Source organism: Bos indicus, chromosome 8, assembly GCF_029378745.1.
Source record: "Bos indicus isolate NIAB-ARS_2022 breed Sahiwal x Tharparkar chromosome 8, NIAB-ARS_B.indTharparkar_mat_pri_1.0, whole genome shotgun sequence".
NCBI classification, from domain to species: Eukaryota; Metazoa; Chordata; class Mammalia; order Artiodactyla; family Bovidae; genus Bos; species Bos indicus.
In genome coordinates, this window is record NC_091767.1 from 68,886,862 (window position 1) to 68,907,466 (window position 20,605).

Consider the following 20,605-nt stretch of genomic DNA (forward strand, 5'->3'; position numbering starts at 1 on the left):
ATGGGTTTGGATGAGTTTGAGGGGCTATTGGAGGGGTCATCACCTTCCCCTGGGATGACAGCATCTGTGGACCATTTCCAATCATCAAGAAAGTCAGGTCTCCGCGCTTTGGGAGAAAACATGATTTCAGCAGCCCCCCAGGTAGAAATGCTACAAATACACTTTTGGAGGGCAGGCCTTTTTGTCCTTCATGTCACTGTGGCCTTGAGCTCACCCAGCTTTCTAACACAGGGAGAATTAAGAGTGATTTCAGGTTTCTGGGGCCCCAGAAAATAAAAGGCCTTTCATCTTGCACTGAGGATAAAAATGAAGGATGGACTGGGCCAGCAGTGTCATCCTACAAGGGTTTGTTTGGCCAACAAGGCTGGACTCTGGCTTGAAATGAAGGAGAGTGAGAGCTACGGCCTTTATTTAAATTGTCAACTTCCCGAGCATGGGTGGGCAGGGGATGAGAGGAGAGAGGTCAGCCCACCAAGCAGGCTTGGAAAAAAATTAAGGGGGAGGTTTTCCTGAAAGCCTGTCTTCCGGCTGCAAGAGCTTCAGCACTTGAATCATGCCAGCCCTGGTGACTCCGCAAGCTCCTCCTGCAGAGATGTTAGATGAGGATTACTCACTTCCGCCCAGTGGGTGGTCCCAGTGGAGGAGGCTCTGTCACCTCTGACAACCCAGCAGGACCCAGGTCAAAGTGGTGACTCAAGAGCGCCCTCCCCAGGAAGGGAGGCCAGGGCCGGCTCCATGGGTGTTCCCCCATGGGTGTGGACTGTCATCTGAAAAGAGGGAATGAGGCAAAGCGTGAGGGGCACCACCATCAGCCATCCCTAGAATGAGCCCCAGGCAGCAGTCTGCAGTTCTGCATAAGATGCTTGGTGAAAAACTGGGGCAACCAAGCAGAGTGGCGGTGCTTATTGAAAAAGAGATGAATTCCATCTCCTTCCAAGTTATTCAGTGCCAGGCTGGTGAGTTCAGAAATAGCTGGCAGTCATAGAGTCACAGAATCCTGCTGTGGACGGGAACCTCAGAGAGCAGTGCCTCTGACCCTTCCATCTGTAGATGAGGAAAGTGGGGCCCAACTGGGTTAAGGGACTTGCTGATCGCTATGCAGGGGCTCTCAGGGCCCTGCTGCCCTGCTGGGCCTTCTCTGCATTCTCGAGTGACCTTCTCCCCTCCCATCCATGGAGCAATAGCTTCCCTCGCTCTGGACCCCAGGTCCTGCTCCACCTCAGATGCCTTCCTGCAAACCAGGGAGTGATGCCCCCTCCTCAGGGTCCAGTGGGATGCTTGGGTGCATGAATTGAGAGCAGCTGAAGTTCAAACCCATAGACAAGACACAACCTCAGAATAGTCCATGCAGCTGCCACGCTCCAGACCACACCTGCGGGTGTATGACCTGCAGCCTACCTGGATGATTCCTCATAGCCCCTGCCCGAGGTAGGGCCTCTCCCCTAAGCATCCTCTTCTGCAGCTCACCTGCCTCCACCTCCCCATCACAATGGCAACCTGCCCTGTCTTCCATCCACCTGGGGGTGATTAAAGCCCCATCATCCACTTCACTCCCTGCCACTGAAGCCCTGTGGTCAGACAGCCTGGGATTGACAGCTTGGGCTCAGAGGTCATCTAGAACACGGTGGGCAAACAGCAACCCAGGGGTCAGTTCCAGCCTGGACCTGTTTCAGTGAATCCAGTTTGACTGGAGCACAGTCAGCTCCATCACTTACATATTGCTACTGGCTGTTTTCAAGCTACAATACAATGGCTGAGTTGGTAGTTGCAACAGAAATGGCATAGCCCAAGAAGCCTATTACATTAATTACTTGGCCCTTGATAGAAAAAGTTTGCTGATCCCCAATCTAGAGCAACCTTTCTGAAGCTCAGGGAAGCTCAGTGACTTAGCTAGGTGAGCCAGAGTTAGAATCCAGGTCCCTGCACACCCTCTCCAGGAATACCCAGACTTCTGGAGGATAGAATATGGACTTGAATTTGTCCTCAGACTCCCTCCACATTGACAGCCCTTTTTTCCTACAGGGAAATCACAGGGCAGATGGTTCTGCTCACAAAGCATCAAGGTGCTTTGACTCTGAACCCATTCCCAAAAGCTAGAGTTGAAAGTCTGGGGCTCCCACTCTGCAGTGAGTTCCCAAGAATCCCTGGGAGCAAAGCCTCTCTGGTCTGGCCTCGGGCCCCACCAGGGACCCCATGCCAGCCTGCCTCCTTCAGTTTCCAAGGCACTGTCCTGGCAGGGTATTCCATTCAACCCCAACCTCTTAGGAGGCAGGGCTGCTGGCCGCCTTACACAGATGAGAAACTGAGGCTTAGACTGAACATGGCCCCCCAGTTAGTGAGCAGCACATTTGGAACTCAATTCAAGGTCTGCCTCAACGTATCCTCTGTCTGATCCTTGAGCTGCGTGGCCTCTTGAAGGCCTGGTGGAGAGAGCCGGGCCCAGCTAGAGCCTGGGGATCAAGTCCTCAGAAGGCCTCGCAAGAGCAAGGTTGGGTTTCCTGGGAAACCTGTGCTCCAAACAGGGCCTGGGGTGCAGAGAACTAAGGTAACAGTTTTGTCTCTAATCTCTGAACAAGCAAGGGCCCAGCCATGAGGCTCACACACTAGGGGCACCCCGGGCCAGGGCATGGCCCCCTGGATGCCAAGTTCTCTGAGCCTCTGAACCAGCCTCCTTGGATTCCCCACCACCACTTTGGGTCTCTGCTGGGCCTTTAGCCTGGCTGAGTGGTCCTAGCTGCATTGACAGGAGGGCGGCGGGAGCAAGAGCCAGGTCAGAAGCTGAGGTCTGGGTTCTTAGCAGAACCAAAATCATCCCAGGTTGGAAGCTTCCCCCAGGGGAAGAAGCATCTTTATAGGGTTTCAGTCTGTACAACACACTAGACCCTAGAAAACAGAATAAAATAGGCTTCTAAATGGATGCATGCCCCAGATCAGGAATCCCCATGAGACTAGTGACCCAAAACAACAACAAAAAAATCCTTATTTTATAGACTTTGCTGACTCTGGAGTAAAGGCACAGTGGGCCTATACATCATGTGTTTGACTCCCCAAAAGAACCCTAGAGTAATTCTGACTCTCTGGTGATGGCCCCTACCAATCTTGCTTTGATCTTTCCTGCTTCTCTTCCCATCTCTGCCCCCCAAGCTTAATCTCAATGTCTAGGCTCAAATGTCTTAATGTTACTAAGATCCATTCAAATCACTAAACTAATTAGCATTAAGATAGTAAAACTTTATTCTTCACAGTTTTATTTACATATTTTTAGAGGGTCATGGAGAACAGGAATTGTCTCAGCCAAAGGAATGAATGTTTAATGGTAAAATTTTAGCTATGGGATACCTGAATGGGGAGATGTTTTAAGTCATAGTAAAGCTCTCCAGCCTCTATTCCTCCTTCATAAAGGCACCTCTGTTTCCTTTGGGGAAATCATCTCTCCCCATGATGCAAGGCAAGGGCTTATCTCCCATTAAGGATGCCAGAGTGAAGAACAGGGAAGCCTGGGATACTGCAGTCCATGGAGTTGCAAAGAGTTGGACCTGACTTAGCGACTGAACAATGTGACACCCAAGGGGGGTGGGGGGGCAGGAGATAGGCGCAGGGCCCCAGTTCAGCCAGTTGGATGATGGTTGTTGTCATTCATCACAAAGGGGTCAGCACTCTGACCTTGTAGATTCTGCTTTCTGTCCTTTCAAATGTCTTTTGGTTCCTGCCCAAAATTTCTTGGGTCCCCCACCCCCCGCTCACTCTGTGGGCCACCTTCCCCAAAGGCTTCTAAGTAAACCAGTCTTTGCTGTTTGCAAAGAACATGGATTCCCAACTGAAGGGCCATTCCACCTTGCTCTACCCACAGGAAGGCTAGCGGTGGCTGGGGAAGAGGGCAGGCTGGCTCACCGCCCCTCCATCAGAGGCTGGGACCCAGGAGGCCAGGTTCCTGCCTTCACAACCACGTGAAAAAAACAGGAGTCCCCACAGGAAGACCAACTGTGCCACCTCACAGGGCCAAGCAGGCATCCTTAAAACAAAAACATCCATGAGAAGTGATATCAGGCTGTCTGCCATCGTCCATCCCCACGGCTACTTCCATTCTCTTTCAGTTTGGGGCCAGCAGGCATTGGCCTGTTCGGGACGGGAGGGAGGAGATGACAGGTGAATGAACCAGTAGGCTCAGCACAACCAGGAACTCAGACCCAGGAAAAGTAAAATCGTCTCCATGCAGAGCCCCAGTACCTGCCCCGAGGACACACAATGGACAGACACACGTGTGTACACGTGGACACTCACATTCTTCCAGGGCTCCCCAGGAGAGCAACGGAGACGTTGGCACTGGGCCAAGAACAAACCAGGGGAGGCAGCACATCCAGAGTGAAGCAGAAGGCAGATTGCTTCCTAGTACGTTTATTGGAGCCTTGGCTACGCGTGATACCAATCAGGAACTCCCCTCCACGACCCCGTCAGCCCGACTGGGGCAGAAACACAGGGAGCCCACCTCCTTTTCTTCCCCCGTTATAGACAACATTATTAAAAAAAATAAATTTTACAATAATACATTTTCGCTCATCTGTTACAGTATTATTTCCATAGGTTCTTAAAAAAAGGAAAGGAGAGGGAACCACACGATATATGTATACGGATGTGTATATACATATATGTTGAGAAAGGAGCTGCGTTATGTACATACAGTGGGCAGTGGGCATTTGTCTCAGAAATGAGAAGAGAGAAGGTGGGCGAGTGAGGCAGGGAGGAGAGTGATGGAGGGAGTCGCAGAGACCAGAGCGTGGTGCCGGGAGACGGCCCATGGTGGTCTCCTCAGTCTCAGTGCCTGGCCCCTCCCTCCAAAGGGAGACCCACCAAAGGGACCCACGAGAAACCAAGGGAGTGGACAAGGAATCATTTCTCTCTGATTTCAAAGGAGGTTCTTTGCCACCAAGGAGGAAGAAGCCACCTTGAGGTGTTCCCAAGTTTTGCTCCCAACCCCCAGCAGGGTCTCCCAGGCAGGTTGGGCTCCACAAGCCCCGCCAGAGCTGCCCAGCCCTCCCCCCCATGCTACAGTGGGGATCAAGGGGAGAGCACCACACCCGTCCACAGGTCAGATCCAGCCCTCAGAGCAGGGAGGCGAAATAAACTCCATCCTGGAAGCCAAGTAGAGGTGCTGACGGTGCCCAACTGGACCCCCAAGGGCCAGCCTTGCTGCCCTGATGCCTGACGCCCCCCGCCAGTCCCCAGCAGGTCCCCTTACTGGGGAGCTTGAGAAGAACAGCAGCCATCCTGGCCCGCCCATGTCTCTGGGCAGTAGGGGTGTCGTCTGGTCTCATGTCAGCAGGGTCCAGAGAGGAAAACCCCCAGAGAAAAGTGAAGGGTATCTCTAGACCTGCCATGTGCCCTCCTCGACGTGGGGTTTCCCCAGCCAGGGGGCCTCTGGGCCAGCTCTCAGGCTGCCCGCCTGCTTGTCTGTTTCGTTTAGAAAAACTTCTCCAAAGAAGAAACCTGGGAGGAGACAGGTTCAGAGACAAAGTGGGAAAAAACATCTTTTTTTTTTTTTGCAAAGTGTGTGTGTGTCTGTGTGTGTCTGTGTGTGTTTCCATTTTGTCAGGCGGGTGTTCTCATCCGTGTAGCTTTCAGAAATCTCCCGATGGGATCCCCAGAGCCTACAAGGCCAGCTTCAGCATCAGGAAGGATGCAGCAGTCAAGGCAGCCGACGGTCTGGTTCTGCGGGGGCCTGAGTTAGGTTTGATCACCCTTTTACTCCCTGGGATGATATTGGTTGTGAGCTGTGGCCAAGCAGAAGAGAGAGAGAAGCAGAGAAAAAGACAAATGAGTCAGTAGGGCTGGGCTTCCCTGGCGGCTCAGATAGTAAAGAATCTGTCTGCAATGAGGGAGACCCAGGTTCAATCCCTGGATGAGGAAGATCCCCTGGAGAAGGGTTAGGGTTAGGGTCCCCGCAGGAGACCCTGAATGGGAAGGAAATGGCAACCCACGCCAGTATTCTTGCAAGGGAAATCCCATGGACAGAGGAGCCAGGCGGGTTACAGCCCAAGGGGTCACCAAAAGTCGGACACGAGTGAAGGAACTTAGCACGCACATAGATATAGTCCTGTGCTGGGTCTCCCTCAAGGAAGGGCCCAGGTCCTTTTCCATCTCTCCACCTCTGCGGAGTGTCCCAGAACCAGCACAGAGCAGGCCGCTGGGTGCACATGTCTATAGAGTCAGGAGGGCTTGCCAGGATCTCGCCTCAGAGCAGCCTGAGCATCTCCCCCAAGAGACAAGGAAAGGCCCTGGCAGTAACTTCTGCACCCACTCATCCTCACCCCGCACAGAGTGAGCGCCCACCCCAGTTCAGGCAGCCTGGCAGCTGAGCTAGCCCAGCCTGTGTTATGGAATCTGGGGGCTCCAAGTCCAAGCCTCGCCTAGAAAACAACTCCCCTCCCCGCTCAGCCCCTGCACCCACCCGCACTGTGCCCCTCACTCACCTCTGTGAAGCACATGCTTAACTCTTTGGAGTTATTGGCCTTCAGCCCCTGATCCTGTGGGAAAGAAGGCGCTAGTAAGGGTGGGTCACATGGCTGGGTCCCTGGCCAGGCTTCGTCCCCATTCAGATGGGGACCCACGTTTCGCAGCCGTGCCATCCACTGCTGGCATCGCGCTGGGTCCCTGGCCAGGCTTTGTCCCCATTCAGATGGGATCCCACGTTTCGCAGCCGTGCCATCCACTGCTGGCATCGCGCTGGGTCTCTGGCCAGGCTTCGTCCCCATTCAGATGGGATCCCACATTTCGCAGCTGTGCCATCCACTGCTGGCATCGCGCTGGGTCCCTGGCCAGGCTTTGTCCCCAGATTCAGATGGGATCCCACGTTTCGCAGCCGTGCCATCCACTGCTGGCATCGCAGGGTACACAGAAAGAGCACTGGCAACACAGGGACCTGTGCCCTCCTCTGATACCCACAGTGATTAAGTCCTGTCTCCTCTGGGCTCCTGAAGAAGAGAGCTCTAACTCTGCCCTCCAACTGACAGCATCATAGAGTGATAAGGTGCTCCCAGGTTTGACTACCACATTCAGAGCTCCACTTGACGAGGCAAGGACCATACTTTTCTTCCTTGCATAACAGCTGCTCAATAAACATTACACAGTAAGTACCCTACATACAGACAAGTTCCATTCTGAGAACACGTTTCTAAATCCAATTTGTTCATTAAGTCCAACAATGTTTGCCTAGGTACCCAACAAACTCGGCTATGCGGTTGTTGTTATTCTTCAGTTGCAAAGTTGTGACTGAGTCTTTGCAATCCCATGGACTGTAGCACACAGACTCCTTTGTCCTTCACTGTCTCCCAGAGTTTTCTTAGATTCATGTTCATTGAGTCAGTGACGCTATCTAACCATCTCATCCCTTCTCCTTTTGCCTTCCATCTTTCCCAGCATTAGGGTCTTTTCCAATGAGTCGGTCATACAGTACTGTACTGTAATAGGTTTATACTTTTCATACAAATAATACATAAAAACAAGCAAACACAAAATAAACATTTTTAATCTCACAGTTCAGCACCTTGAAAAGTACAGTAATATAGTACAAGAGCTGGCATACAGGGGCAGGGACTGAGCAAATAGGCAAGAAGAGTTACTGCCTGCAGAAGGGTGAGGAGATGGGAGATGGTAGAAATGAAGGATCAGCAGCAATAGGAGATGGACAGCAAGCTGCAATTTCACTTACACCTTACATGACTAGACATATGAACACACATTCACATTTTTGAAAGTTTGATACCTGAAGGTTCGTATGTAGGGGACTTACTGTACTCATTAACATTTGTTAACTGTCATTCATTAACAAGTCTGTGAATGAATAGATGAGAATGAATGAATGAATGCTGCAGATCAGAACTGACACCTGAGTGCCAGCTCCAGAAAGATCATGAGTCCTCTCACTGGGCTCATGGGGAAGACAGCTGTGATTGATTAGCGATGTCTGCCACTGGGGCCGGTTAGGCAGACATCTGGCCATGGTATCAGGTGTTAGCCATTCCTCTGAAACAGATGTCTGGCACCTGGGAGCTCTGTGGTCCAGGTGAGGAATAAGAACCAGAGGGTGTGCATGAAATCAGCCTTTTGTTGCCATTATCGTAATAGTGATCCATGGGAACCAGCTGGGGGGTGTGATGATTCTATCCTGGCCATTGGCTCTGGCCACCAGAAGCAACTGGAAAGCCCAAGAAATTATGCCTAAATCACTGCTTCTGGCCAGAAGTACTAATAATACCTTAAACATTACAGGGCATCTGGTCAGCTAAACAAGGCCCCAGCTGTCACACAAAGGCCCCAGCCAAGAGCAGAGTCACTACTGATGGAGAAGATGTGATCATGGTGACAATGAGCACAGCCAAGGTGGAACCAGGGACAAGACCTAGGAAGATCCTGTTTAAGACCACAGCACCAGGAGCAGCAAGTGCTAAGATCTAGCCCGGCCAAGCCACCAACCAGGGACTCTGCAGAAGGGTGTCTGCCCAAAGGCTCTACAGGATCCAGGGACTGGATTCTACTGCCCAGGATCAAGTGTCCAAGGAGATTTGAGCATCGGGCAAGGAAGAAGGGGAGGGAAGGAGCAGAGAGGGAGGGAGGGAGAGAGTAGAAGGGGGAAGAGGGAGCTGACAGCCAGGGACGGGGCGGGGGGGTGGGGAGCAGAGGAGGAGGAGAGGGAGCAGGGGAGGGGGAGGAAAAAGAGGGGAAGGGGAAGGAATACGAGAGGGCCCTTCACCCCCTCCTCAGACCCATGTCATTGTGAGAAAGGGATGCCATCTCCCAGGGCCAGGGCCAAAGGACTCCAACCCAGTGTGTGGTCTCTGGTGGGGCCACAGGGACTTGGTGGGGGAAGGACTGGCCCCATAAAGATCAGGACAGGACCCTCCTCAGGCTCTATCAGTGACCCACCTGGGATCCATCACCCACAGAACTTGCCCAAACCCTTCTGAGCCAATGGCACTTCTGCCAGGCAGGCTTCAGGGTTGACTTGGCCCACAGTGAGTGTGTGCTGAGAGGCCCAGTGACACGCTGGGCTTCCTCTGGCTGTCCTCAAGAACTGCCTTCATGTGCTGCAAAATCCAGCTGATAGATGCTGTCCTCAGAGACCCATCCCAGCCTTTCTCTTTTAGACTGCAGGGTCCTAAACCTTGGTGTCCCTGCTATGGATGAGCCCTGTTATCCAAGGAAGGAAGGGCCCCAGAGACCACAGCCCAAGGCTCCAGTTGGTTCAGCCACTGACCCCAGGTGAATCCCTTCATCTACTGGCACCTCAGCTTCTTCGTCTATAAGATAGTGATCTACAGTCAAGCAAACCTCACTGACCCACCGTGAAGATACATGAGACCACGCATATGGCACAGCAAAGCCAAGTATGTGTATGTGTGTGCTCAGTCACTCAGTCGTGTCCGACTCTTTGTGACCCCATGGACTGTACCCTGCCAGGCTCCTCTGTTCATAGGATCTTCCCAGCAGGAATACTGGAGTGGGCTGCCACTTCCTCTGCATAGACAAATTAAAGGCCCCTTAACCCCCAAGCATGACTCAGAGCCAAGCGGAGCCTGCATCCAGCACACTCCCAGGACTGGGGCTTCAGGGTGAGACTGGGTTTAGCTGGTGGACTGTGGCTACCCCAGCTCTGGAAGCAAAGCCAGGGATAAGCCCCAGCCCCATGGAGATCGCACCCTGCCACCTGACTTCCAGAAAACCCAGAGCAGATAGTGAAGGTGTGAAGGTTCCAGTAGCCTCCCCCAAGGGCAAGCCCAAGACACCCCCCCATCCTCAGTCCTAGGCACACAGAACAGTGCAGGTGTTTGCTGGTCAGCCGACCTTTTCTGCCAGTGGTGGATGGAGGAGATGTAGAGCTAAAGAGGTTCCACTACCCAATGGCCAAGGCTTAGGCTCAAATTCACCACCTCCCTCATCATTAACTCTCCCACTGTTCCCCACAGGAGGTTCCAAAGATGAATGAGTCACAGCCCTGTTCACAGCCCGATGAGAGAAATAAACACCCACACAGTCAACTCCATACCAGTTCAGCTGACTCGGGGGGAAGGGAGAGGCTGTGTCCTCCCCAAGCCCCCTCATCACGCTGCAGGCTGTCCTCTGAGCCCACACCCCACCAAGGCCACCTTTGATGTCCATCTCAGCTGATAATCTTGGCAACAGGGAGGGAAGAGGATGGCAGCAGAGATAAGGTTCATCCTTCTAGAAATTTCTCCCACAGAGCCCTTTGCCCAGGAAGTTGGAAGGAAATTATTGCCTTCCTCATCTTTCTAGCCACCTCTGTCCACACTCCCAAAGCCACATCTGGCAGTCCCAGGGTCTTGTGGGTCCGGCCCAGGTGCAAGGGACCAAATGTAGTGTTGTCTCTATGGGAAGGGCTTCCCTGGTGGCTTGGATGGTAAAGAATCCACCTGCAATGCAGGAGACCGGGGTTTGATCCCTGAGTCAGGAAGATCCCCCAGAGGAGGGCACTCCAGTATTCTTGCCTAGAGAATTCCATGGACAGAGGAGCCTGGCAGGCTACAGTCCATGGAATCTGAGCAGTCACCACCACCACCACCTCTATGGGAAAACTTCTGGCTGGAACTGGCCGATCCTGTCTCCTGCTTCTGTTCCTGCCTCCACCCTCCCCACCCCACCCCCTGCCTCCAATCTCAGTGCCCCTGGCCTCAGTGCCTCCCCTACACATGCCCAGGAACTCCTCATCCTCCCCTCCCCGCTACCTCCCTAATACAAGCCCTCCTTTCTTATTGATGACTATCGACTATCGCTGACTGTCGCAAAGATCTGCTAACAGTTCCCCAGTCTCCTTCGCTTGACAATCAATCTCCACCTGCTGTCAGATTATCTTCCCAAATCACACTTCGCATCATGACATCCCAGTTCAAAAGCTTTCAGCAACCTCTTCACAGTCACCACTTCATCCTGCAAATCAGGTTTGACTCGCCACCCCCTCCTTCCCATATCAGAACTCTGTGTTCTCACAAACTCATGATCTGTGTTCCTTTAGGTCAGGGGGCTTCCATGATAGCTCAGTTGGTAAAGAATCTGCCTGCAATGCAGGAGACCCCAGTTTGATTCCTAGGTTGGGAAGATCCACTGGAAAAGGGATAGGCTATTCACTCCAGTATTCTTGGGCTTCCCTTGTGGCTCAGGTGGTAAAGACTCCACCTGCAATGCAGGAGACCTGGGTTCAATCCCTGGGTTGGGAAGATCCCCTGGAGAAGGGAAAGGCTACCCACTCTAGTATTCTGACCTGGAGAATTCCATGGATCATATAGTCCGTGGGTTCGAAAAGAGTCAGACATGACTGAGCAAATTTCACTTTCACTTTCAAAGGTCAGGGGGAGATGTTTCTACAAAGGGTCAGAGAATTACGATTTTAAGCTCTGCCGGCCATCACGTCCAGCCCAACACAACTCTGCCTACAGCACATGGACCACATGTGACAACCGGGTGGGGCCATGTTCCGTAAAACCTGATTTATCCAAACAGGCAGCAGGCCAGATTCGGCAGCAGAGCCCCTCCTCAGCTGCTCTGCACTGTCCTGAGTCCCTGCCTTGGCTCCCTTCTCTCCCACTCCTCCCCATTCCATGTGTCTGCATCCCTACATCATCCATCAATTCTCCCTATTCCTCCTGGCCCTGGAGCAAGGTCCACCTGCTCCATGAGTCCTGTGCTTCCAAAGCAGCTTCCTCCTCTGGATCCCATAACGCCTTATTTGTCCCTTGGTGTGCCCATCACTTCCTGCCCCATAATTCTCTGAGCCAGCATGCACTCTGACCCTCCCACTAGTATGAGGACCAAGGTACAGGCCTCACAGGCTGGTCAGCCTCAGTGTCTGCAACAGAGTGACATGTGGTGAATTTATATTCAATAAATGAGTGAAGGCACTGATGGATGAATAAATGAATGACTACAAGAAAGAGATGAAAAGAAGAAATGTGTTAGCCTCTCAAAGCTTTGAATTGGGCCGAGTCTGTAAACAAGAAATATACTGTCTACAGCCATACCACCCTGAATCTGCCTGATCTTGTCTGATCTCAGAAGCTAAGCAGGGTTGGGCCTGGTTAGTACTTGGATGGGTGAAATATATGCATAATAGGCATATAGAAACACTGATGGGCCTCTGGGGCCCATGCTCTGATGGCCATAGGCCTGTGTGCCCAGTAAAAGAATCATCCAGAGAATAGGGAGGAGGAGGGAGAGATGGAGGTGGGACTCTTGGCAAGCCCATCAACTCATTTTTAATTCCCCCAAATTTCATGGGCAGTAGCAAGAGTAAGAGCAGAAACTGGCTGATAGAGACAAGGAATGCAAAGGAGAAATTCCGTTACTAAGGTCCTGCAGCCCTGGGGAAGATGAGACTCCAGGTGACCTGATGGGGCCCTGCAAACTGGCCCAGAGCCACCCACGGGGAATGCTAAGGACACTAGAAACAAACCAAGTCCAGGGACAGTGGGAACCCACTGCCAGTGTGCCCCGCCCACACTGTGCCACCCTGGTGCGGCTCCATCACATCACAGCAGACAGGACAGCCTGCTACCCAATCCTCCTGCACCCTTGACAGAAAGACTTCCCCTTCATACCTCACAGCACACAGAAGGCACCAATGAGAGGGAGGGAAGCTGAATCGAGTTGCCTGCAACAAAACAGACCATTTTCTAGAACAGAGAGCTGGAAGTTCCCACAAATCGAATGCTCAGGACCCTGGGCTCTTTTTGTCAACCTGTGTGGGGCATCTGCTTGATGCCAGGTGCTAGGCACTTGATTGTAAGGGCTACCAAGGGGGCGATTTTTCCAGTAGTCATTTATGGATGTGAGATTTGGATCATAAAGAAGACTGAGCATCGAAGAATTGATGCTTTCAAACTGTGGTGTTGGAGAAGACTCTTGAGAGTCCCTTGGACAGCAAGGAGATGAAACCAGTCAATCCTAAAGGAGATCAACCATGAATATTCATTCAAAGGACTGATGCAGAAGCTGACACTCCAATACTTTGGCTACCTGGTATAAAGAGCCAACTTACTGGAAAAGACTGATGCTGGGAAAGATTGAGGACAGGAGGAGAAGGAGGGTGACAGAGGATGAGATGGTTGGATGGCATCAATGGACGTGAGTTTGAGCAAGCTCCAGGAGATGGTGAAGGACAGGGAAGCCTGGTGAGCTGCAGCCCATGGTCGCAAAGAGTTGGATACAACTTAGTGACTCAACAATAACAAAAGGGGCAATGCAGCTCCTGTCCTCCAGGGATGCTCGTCTGGTTGGGGGAGCAGAACACATCCTGATGGGGGCCAGAGGGTGTCAAACAGGAGCCCTAAGCAAGGAGAAGGCAGCTTGGCCAGAGCTGAGTCAGGAGACCACCCAAGGGACAGCATCCAAGGAGGATTCAAAGGCAGAGAGCTGAAGAGAGGGGAGGGAGACACCCTCCACTCAGAGGGACTGACAAGTTCAAGGGCCAGCATCTTGCTCAGCCTGGACCTTGGGCCTACACCAGGGGGTACACCATGGGCTTCAGAAACAAAGGGCCCTGGATGAGGGCACGAGGTAGAACAGCCTCCTATGGATTCTCCGCTGTAGGGACCATTGGGTAGAAGAGACGGAATTCACACTGGGGATGTGTGTGTGTGAGAGAGAGAGAGCAGGGACAGAAGGAGATACCATTCTGCAGATCCTGCTGCACTCTCTCCAAGCTCCAGAGAGCACCAGGCTGGCAGGGCCACCCGGAGAGGGGACCACAGCCAGGAGTGGAAACATACAAGAGCCAGACTCTAGACAGTATCAAGGACCCCAGACAGAGAGCCAGCTCGGGGTCTGCCTAGCTGCCAGCTCCTCTCTGGCACCTAAAACCCCCCACATTTCTGCTCAGCTGCCTGCCATGGGGACAAGAGTTCCTCTGTCCCCAGACCCTGCCCCCACTGTGGGAAAGTCCTCTGGGGGAGCAGATACAGAGAAGGTGACAGCACAGTGCAGCCAGAAGAAAACTGTCCGGAAGGCAGAGGCTGGGACAAGTCACTGTCCTCACTGGGCTTCCACCCTTTGAGGTTTGGGAAGCAGCTCTGAGAGCCCTTCACTCCTGACATCCAATCACTCATGCAGGGTCACCAGCTGGCTGCCATCTCGAGTCAGTGAAGAGGGTCCCTAAGGCTTCCCCCAGGATCCACCTGTGGAGGAGGAGGAGGAGGAGAGTTAAATAACCTCACCTCTCTCTCCAGGGGTGTCTGGGATGCACAGCTTTCCTCTCCCTCCCTCCCCGGCTCAGCTCCCCATCTCTGCCCTCAATCAGAGACTCCCTTATGTCGCCATGGGTTGCAGTCATTCCCAAGGGCCACCACAGAGCCCCTCCAAGCTAGAAGAGCTGAGGAAGGACAGACCACCCACACCAGCCTCTAGCCAAGCTGAGGGCAGAGATGCAGCCTTATTCGTTCAGCACTTCCAGTAGTAACAGTAGTCTTTAAAAGACTAAAGCAGAATCAGAGGGACTTCCTGGCAGTCCAGTGGTTAAGACTCCACACTTCCACTGCAGTGGGTGTGAGTTCAATCCTTGGTGGGGCAAGATCCCACATGCCAAAAAATTTAAAAACAAGAAAAAAGCACTTCCTTTTCGGTTTCTGAGAGAAGAAATGGGGGTATAGGGATGGTGATGGATGGGTCCCTCTCCTGGGAAGGCCGCCCATGCTGTCCTTCCCAGAGTAACTTAGTCAATAGACCTAAGGGGGTCTACGGGAGACAGGTCTGGAGGATCCCCCAGCCAGACAGCTCCCCGCCCCCGGGATTCAAAACAGCTAACATATAGGTAAGGTTCCTCATGCACATCGTCTTCCATAGAGATCATGCATTAACCGCCCTGTAATCAAACCGAGTGTAAGATGAGACAGTGAGCCTGCAGCCCCAAGCTGGAGCTGAAAGAAACCAGCCAATGTTTCAGCAAAGTACTGGAGGGAAACAGGGGTAGAAAATGGAGTCAGAGTCACCAGGCGTGTAGAGGACTGCGGCAGACATGAGACCCCAGCTGTGAACTTTTCCATACCCGCGGCGACTCTCTGAGAAGCTTAAGGAGGGTCCACGGCCCCCTGAGTGGGCATCTCCCAGGTTAGCCAGCCCCAAGGGGCTGGAGAGGAAGGCTGGCAGTGCCCAGAGGGACCTGGGGACCAGACCAGAGCCCGGTCACCTGACAGGTGGCACAGCCCCACCAGCCGAGTTGCCCGTTGCTCTAGCATGAAATTGAGCTGGTGACCGTCTGTGGAGCAGCCCCTGAGCCCTGCCAGCAGCCGCTGAAGCATGTTCAGTGTAATTAGGAGCTGCCCAAGGGTGACGTGCACACCGCAGCCCCAATCAGGAGGGGTGACCTAATGGAGGGGAGCGGGGCGTGGAGGGGCCACGCTGGGCAGGCCTGAGGGCACTTGGAGGTCGGGTGTCCACGAGGAAGGGAAGAGGGAGTGGGCTTCCCAACCAGGACGGGCACCAGCAGGGGATGCCCAAGGGGCCTGGATGCCACTTCCGGGCCCCATCCCTGCTCAGGTCTCATCTCAGGACTCCAAAAGCCCGCTGTTCTTTATCTCTGGGGGTACTGAGATTAGTGTTAGTGTTAGTCACTCAGTTGTGACCAACTCTTTGCAACACTATGGACTACAGCCCACCAGGCTCCTCTGTCTATGGGATTTCCCAGGCAAGAACACTGGAGTGGGTTGCCATTTCTTCCTCCGGGGGATCTTCCCAACCCAGGGATCAAACCTGGGGCTCCTGCATTGCAGGCAGATTCTTTACCACTGAGCCACCAAGGAAGCCCTACTGAGGTTATATGGACCATCAAAAATTGCATATATTTGAAAATTCCCTGATGGTCCAGTGGTTACGACTCTGCACTTCCACTGCAGGAGGCCCAGGTTCAATCCCTAGTCAGGGAATTAAGATCTCACAATGCTCGAGGCATAGCCAAAAAATGTTGTATATATTTAAGATGCACAATCCAATACACATAAGTACTGTGAAATACTCACATGAGTCAGTCATCACATCCATCACTTCACACCTCTACCGTTACCTTGTTTGTTTGTTTGATTTCTTTTTTTGTGCTGAGCACACCTAAGGTCTGCACATTTAAAGTCTTAGCAAGTTTCAAGTACCCAGTACAATACGTCAACTACAGTCACATGGCTGCAGCCAGCTCTCCAGGACTTATTACTCATCTTGCAAGAATGAAACTTCATAGAGTGTGCCTACTGGTGATGCCACCAGCCCACCCCACTCAGACTGCATCTTCATTGCCCTACACAGCCAGGCTTGTTCTTGCTGCCCCCACAGCCATGCTCACACTGAGCCCCATTGACTGGACTCCAGACCCCACCCCTCCTTGGGAATTCCAGCCCCAACTCCTGCCTGAAACATCCCTTATGCCCCACCATCCATGCCCTCGCTAATCCCTCCCTCCTCTGCTTCCCCTGATATTCTGCACCAGATCCTCTTTTAAACTCTTTCTTCTAGGGTGTGAGTGTGTGCACAAGTATATATAAGTGTGTGTGAGAGAGTATGTGGGGGGGGGGCGGTGGGGGTGTTCCAATCAGATCAACATCCTAGGCAAAGACTCTACTATAGCAAATGGTATGATGGCACGAGGGAAGCTCAGCAGAGACAAAGGCTGAGTGGGGAGTCCTGTGATGTGTCTCCACAGTGCCATCCACATGGTCCCCTCTTGTGGCATGGACCATACCCCATGTCTGGTGCTTTTTGAACTGTCTGACCCTCAACAATCCCCAAGGACCACAAAACACAGGACTTTGTCAGCCTCATTCACCAATATCTCCTTAGCATCTCACATAAGATCTCGACCAAAATGTGTGCATCACACCATTGGATGGATGGACGGATGGATAAACAAATGAACATCATGGGTTGTGGAGTCAGAGGTAGGTTTGAAATCTTATTCCACCACTATTGAGCCAGCTGTGTGACCCTGAGGGTGTGGCCTAACACCCCTGGGCTAGCTTTCTGTATGTAAAACAAGGATGCCAGCATCTCATTGTGTGAGAATTCAATGAAATAGGTAGAGTCCGCTAGCTAGTCTACAGTACCTGGTCATCAGTAGATGGCAAGTGAACGCTAACCATCTCATTTCTCTGGCACCCCTGTGGTATGTAGTACAATCCTGAGATAGAACAGGTGTCTAATACTTGTAAGGTGATGTCCAGAGAGTGAATCACGGAAAATTAACTCCCACCAGCTCTTTCTGCCTCTTGCATCTTGACCCAAAGGGAGGAGGTTGTGTGCCCCATCCCTGGTCCCCCGTCTGTAACCTCCCACCCTGCCCCTGACATTAGATTCTTCTCTCAGCCCTCCACCTGCCCCAGCTCCATATCCACAGTGCCCCAGCTATAGCCCCTCACCTGGACAGATGTGCAGGTACTGATGACACTGGTCCCCAGGCTGGTGCTATCACTGAGGTCATCTGGCAACGAAGGCGTTTTGTCTACCCGAGGGGCCTGTGTGGCCTGGAATGGGGGGCTTTTAGGGGACAGGTTCACATCTGTACCATTGCCAAAGGCCTGGATGGCATTCCCTATGGGGAAAGAGAGCAGGGAGACACAGAGAAATCAGGGGCCCCTCCGTCACTCTGCCCCTCAGCTGAAGGTATCCCAACAGCTACCTTCCCTGTGATGGCCTGGAGCTGGGGGCAGGGTGGAACTTGTCTGAACTAACTTGGCTGAAGCTCCCTTTCAGATACCTAGCAAGGTCTCATACCCAGAGAAGAAAAGAGCAGGAGGGAAGCTGGGATAGAAGATGTACTGGATGAGGAATGAAGAGGAAGAGAGAAGTGGGAGCATGGGGAGCCAGGCGGGGAGGAGCAGGCCGTGCCCAGGGCGTGAGCTGTCTTCTCTGCAGCATTCGGTGCTGCAGGCCATGCCCCCCACTGCATGCCAATGGCCCCCAATGCAGCCCCCCTCCCCAGGTGGCCTCACCCACCCTCAGTCAGTCAGTTAGACTGATTCACTCAGGACTAACTACTGAGACCTTTTGGACAAAATTGTGTCCCCAGTACCCAACCGTATACACAAGACCTACAGGAAGCTCCACCTCCAAGCCCCAGAGGCACCTCAAGTTCCTCAGGTCGCCGCCTGACTAGGCGCCACTCCCTCCACTGGAACACTGGCCCCCCGCCACATTTTCAGCACTGAAGGTCTGCCATCTCTTCTCCACTAAGTCACCCAAGGCCGAAACCTCGGTCACCCAGGACACTTCCCTAACCACCCTCTTGCCGGCCACGAGCTGACCTCTGAGAGGTCGCTCCACCCATCTCTCCTCCCCATCCCACCCCAACACTGCTCTGGGTCAGTGGGCACCGTCCTCCGCCCGGGGCACCTGCTACATCCTCTAGTGGACTCGGTTTTGGGTCACCTGTGAGAACCATATCCCTACCCTCACCCCCTCCACACGAGAAGCAGAGAGCGAGCCTTCTGAAATCAGATCTGACCACGACACCACCTGTCAACACCCCTTCACCAACCCACATACCACCTCTGCCACCTGCAGGACCCTAAGATCCAAACGCCTTCAAGTCTGCTTGCCCCGCTCCACGAGGAGGACTCTCTCCACCTGTCCAGGTAACCCCAGGCATCCTTGTGCTCTGTGGCAAGGATAAGTGGTCCACAGGTTCCCAAAACCCACCTCTGCCTAGAGCAGACCAGCGGGCCCTTGCTGCCACTTCAGCTGACCAGTGCCCAGCAACCCCCACTGTGGGTCAGCTTCCGAGAAGCCTTCAGGGACCCTTACCTCCAGGATGTCTTGGGCATCCCCACCCTGTGCTCCGGCAGAACCCTCTGCAGACCTCCACCCTAGCACAGCGCCCCCTGTACTATGATGGCCATGATGCTCTAATGGTGCCCCCCTTCAGAGGGTGAGCTGCTCAATGACAAGCCCTGTGACTTCCATCTCTAAACTCCCGGTGCTGTCAGAAAGGCAGGATGGACAGATGGACACAAGGAAGAAAAGAGGAAGGGACAGGGGGAGGAGATCTTTCAATTGGTGGGAGGTGGGTGTCAGACTAGAAAGACCGGGCAGATGGAGCTTGTGGCTGACTTCTCTCTCTGGCCTTCAGATTAGTAGGAGTTTGATGACTTAAGACTCCAATTCCCAGGGGAAATCAATCCTTAAAGGGAGAAGTTAAAGAAGCTGAGACCCTCATCGCAGGGCAGTCCCCAAAGGAACCTGGTGAAACCGTCGGGATAACAGACTAGAAACCTTCAGCCTTAATGTGACAAAGATTGAGGCCTCCAGGGGCCTCCAGACAGCTCCGGGGAGCATCTCCAGGAGTGCAAAACCCACGGTCTGCGTAGTCAACCCCCTACTGGAGAAGCTCCACAGGGACCACCAGCCATTGCAGGGGGAAGGAAGGCAGGACCCGGCACAGTTCCAGGGCCCCCAGGACAGGAGGGGCGGGAGGGCTCCTGACGGAGTGGATGCGGGCGGACTCACGGAGGCATGGGTTCTCTGTGAAATCCTTCAGAAACTTCTCACACTCTTCCTCCATGTTTCCACTCCCACGACAGCTGCACCAGGGGGACACCACGATGCCCGTGGGGCTGGAGTCCACGTAGTTGGGTGTTATATCAAACCCTGGGCAGGGAGACAGGGAGGCCGAGGAGAGAGGAACAGTTAAGGCTTCCCTCCTGGCCCCCAGACCCCAGGCACATCATAGAGGAGGCCTGGGACCCGTCCCCCACCCCTCCACCTGACCCCTAAACACATATACATCACAGCTCACAATCCAAACCACGAGGGTCGGCAGGGGGGTCATGGCATAGAGGACAGCAGAGGGGATACTCAGGAGCCCCCACCCAGAGCACGGGCCCTGGCTCTCTCCTATACCAACAGTCAGGGAGACTAAGGCTCTCTCCCGGGTTTATGTCCCAGTGCCAGCATTGACCAGCAGGGTGAACATGTGCAAGTCACTCAGTTTCCCTAAGCCTCAGTTTTCCCATCTGTAAACTGGAGCCCTAACCCCCACCCAGAAAGCTCTGTTTTGAGATTTACATAAGACAGTCCATGTAAACTGCTCAGTGCAGAGCCTAGAATGTCACACAATGAACATCACCCTTCTTATTTTGGAAGCTGCCTAAGATTCTTGGGGCTCCTCCCTTGTGATAAAACCCCAGCTCCCATCACAGCTCCTATCTGAAACCAGGCAGAGGAGGAACTGGACTTCAGTCCCTAACTGGGCCAGAGGCAGCCGGGAGCCACTGAGATCCCAGGCTGGGGTGGCTTACCGATCATGCCAGCGTAGGAGCCCAGACACGCTTGGTAATTGTCGGTGGGGCAGCTGGTGAGCGTCTGGTAGGAGGCACGGCAGTTGGCATGGAAGTCCGCCAGCCGGGACCTGGGGTCAGGAGAAGACCATGGAGAAAGCAGGTTAACCTGGCTGACCTCCCGTCTCCTCCAGGGCACAGCAGCTCCTTCAGAGCCTCCCAGGGCAGGAGGAAGCCAGGAAGGACAGAGAGGAGGAAGATGGGGGGAAACAAGTTTTGGGGGTTTCAGGCTAGGAACTCCTTGAGGACAGGACTTCCTGGAAATTGAGGCATCCAGTTTTGTTGTTGTTCAG

The 20,605-nt window shown here is 53.3% G+C and overlaps 1 protein-coding gene and 1 non-coding gene across 5 annotated transcripts in view; one reads left to right on the top strand and one right to left on the bottom strand.

Moving 5' to 3' along the window:
- The window catches only part of GFRA2 (GDNF family receptor alpha 2), a 196,435-nt gene that overhangs the window by 84,386 nt on the left and 91,444 nt on the right, over window positions 1-20,605 (bottom strand). For 3 of the 4 annotated variants that reach the window (XM_070794855.1, XM_070794856.1, XM_070794854.1), the window contains exons 5-7: window positions 20,274-20,383; window positions 19,483-19,623; window positions 17,397-17,569 (exon numbers count right to left, since the gene is read on the bottom strand). In XM_070794855.1, coding sequence (XP_070650956.1) covers window positions 17,397-17,569; window positions 19,483-19,623; window positions 20,274-20,383 — 424 coding nt within the window. Of the gene's footprint in view, window positions 1-4,358; window positions 5,769-6,467; window positions 6,522-17,396; window positions 17,570-19,482; window positions 19,624-20,273; window positions 20,384-20,605 lie in introns of those variants that run through there. The other variant, XM_070794852.1, reaches the window with a different exon arrangement.
- Window positions 15,848-15,920, top strand: TRNAG-UCC (transfer RNA glycine (anticodon UCC)). The gene has a single exon. It is a non-coding gene; the product is annotated as a tRNA-Gly (tRNA).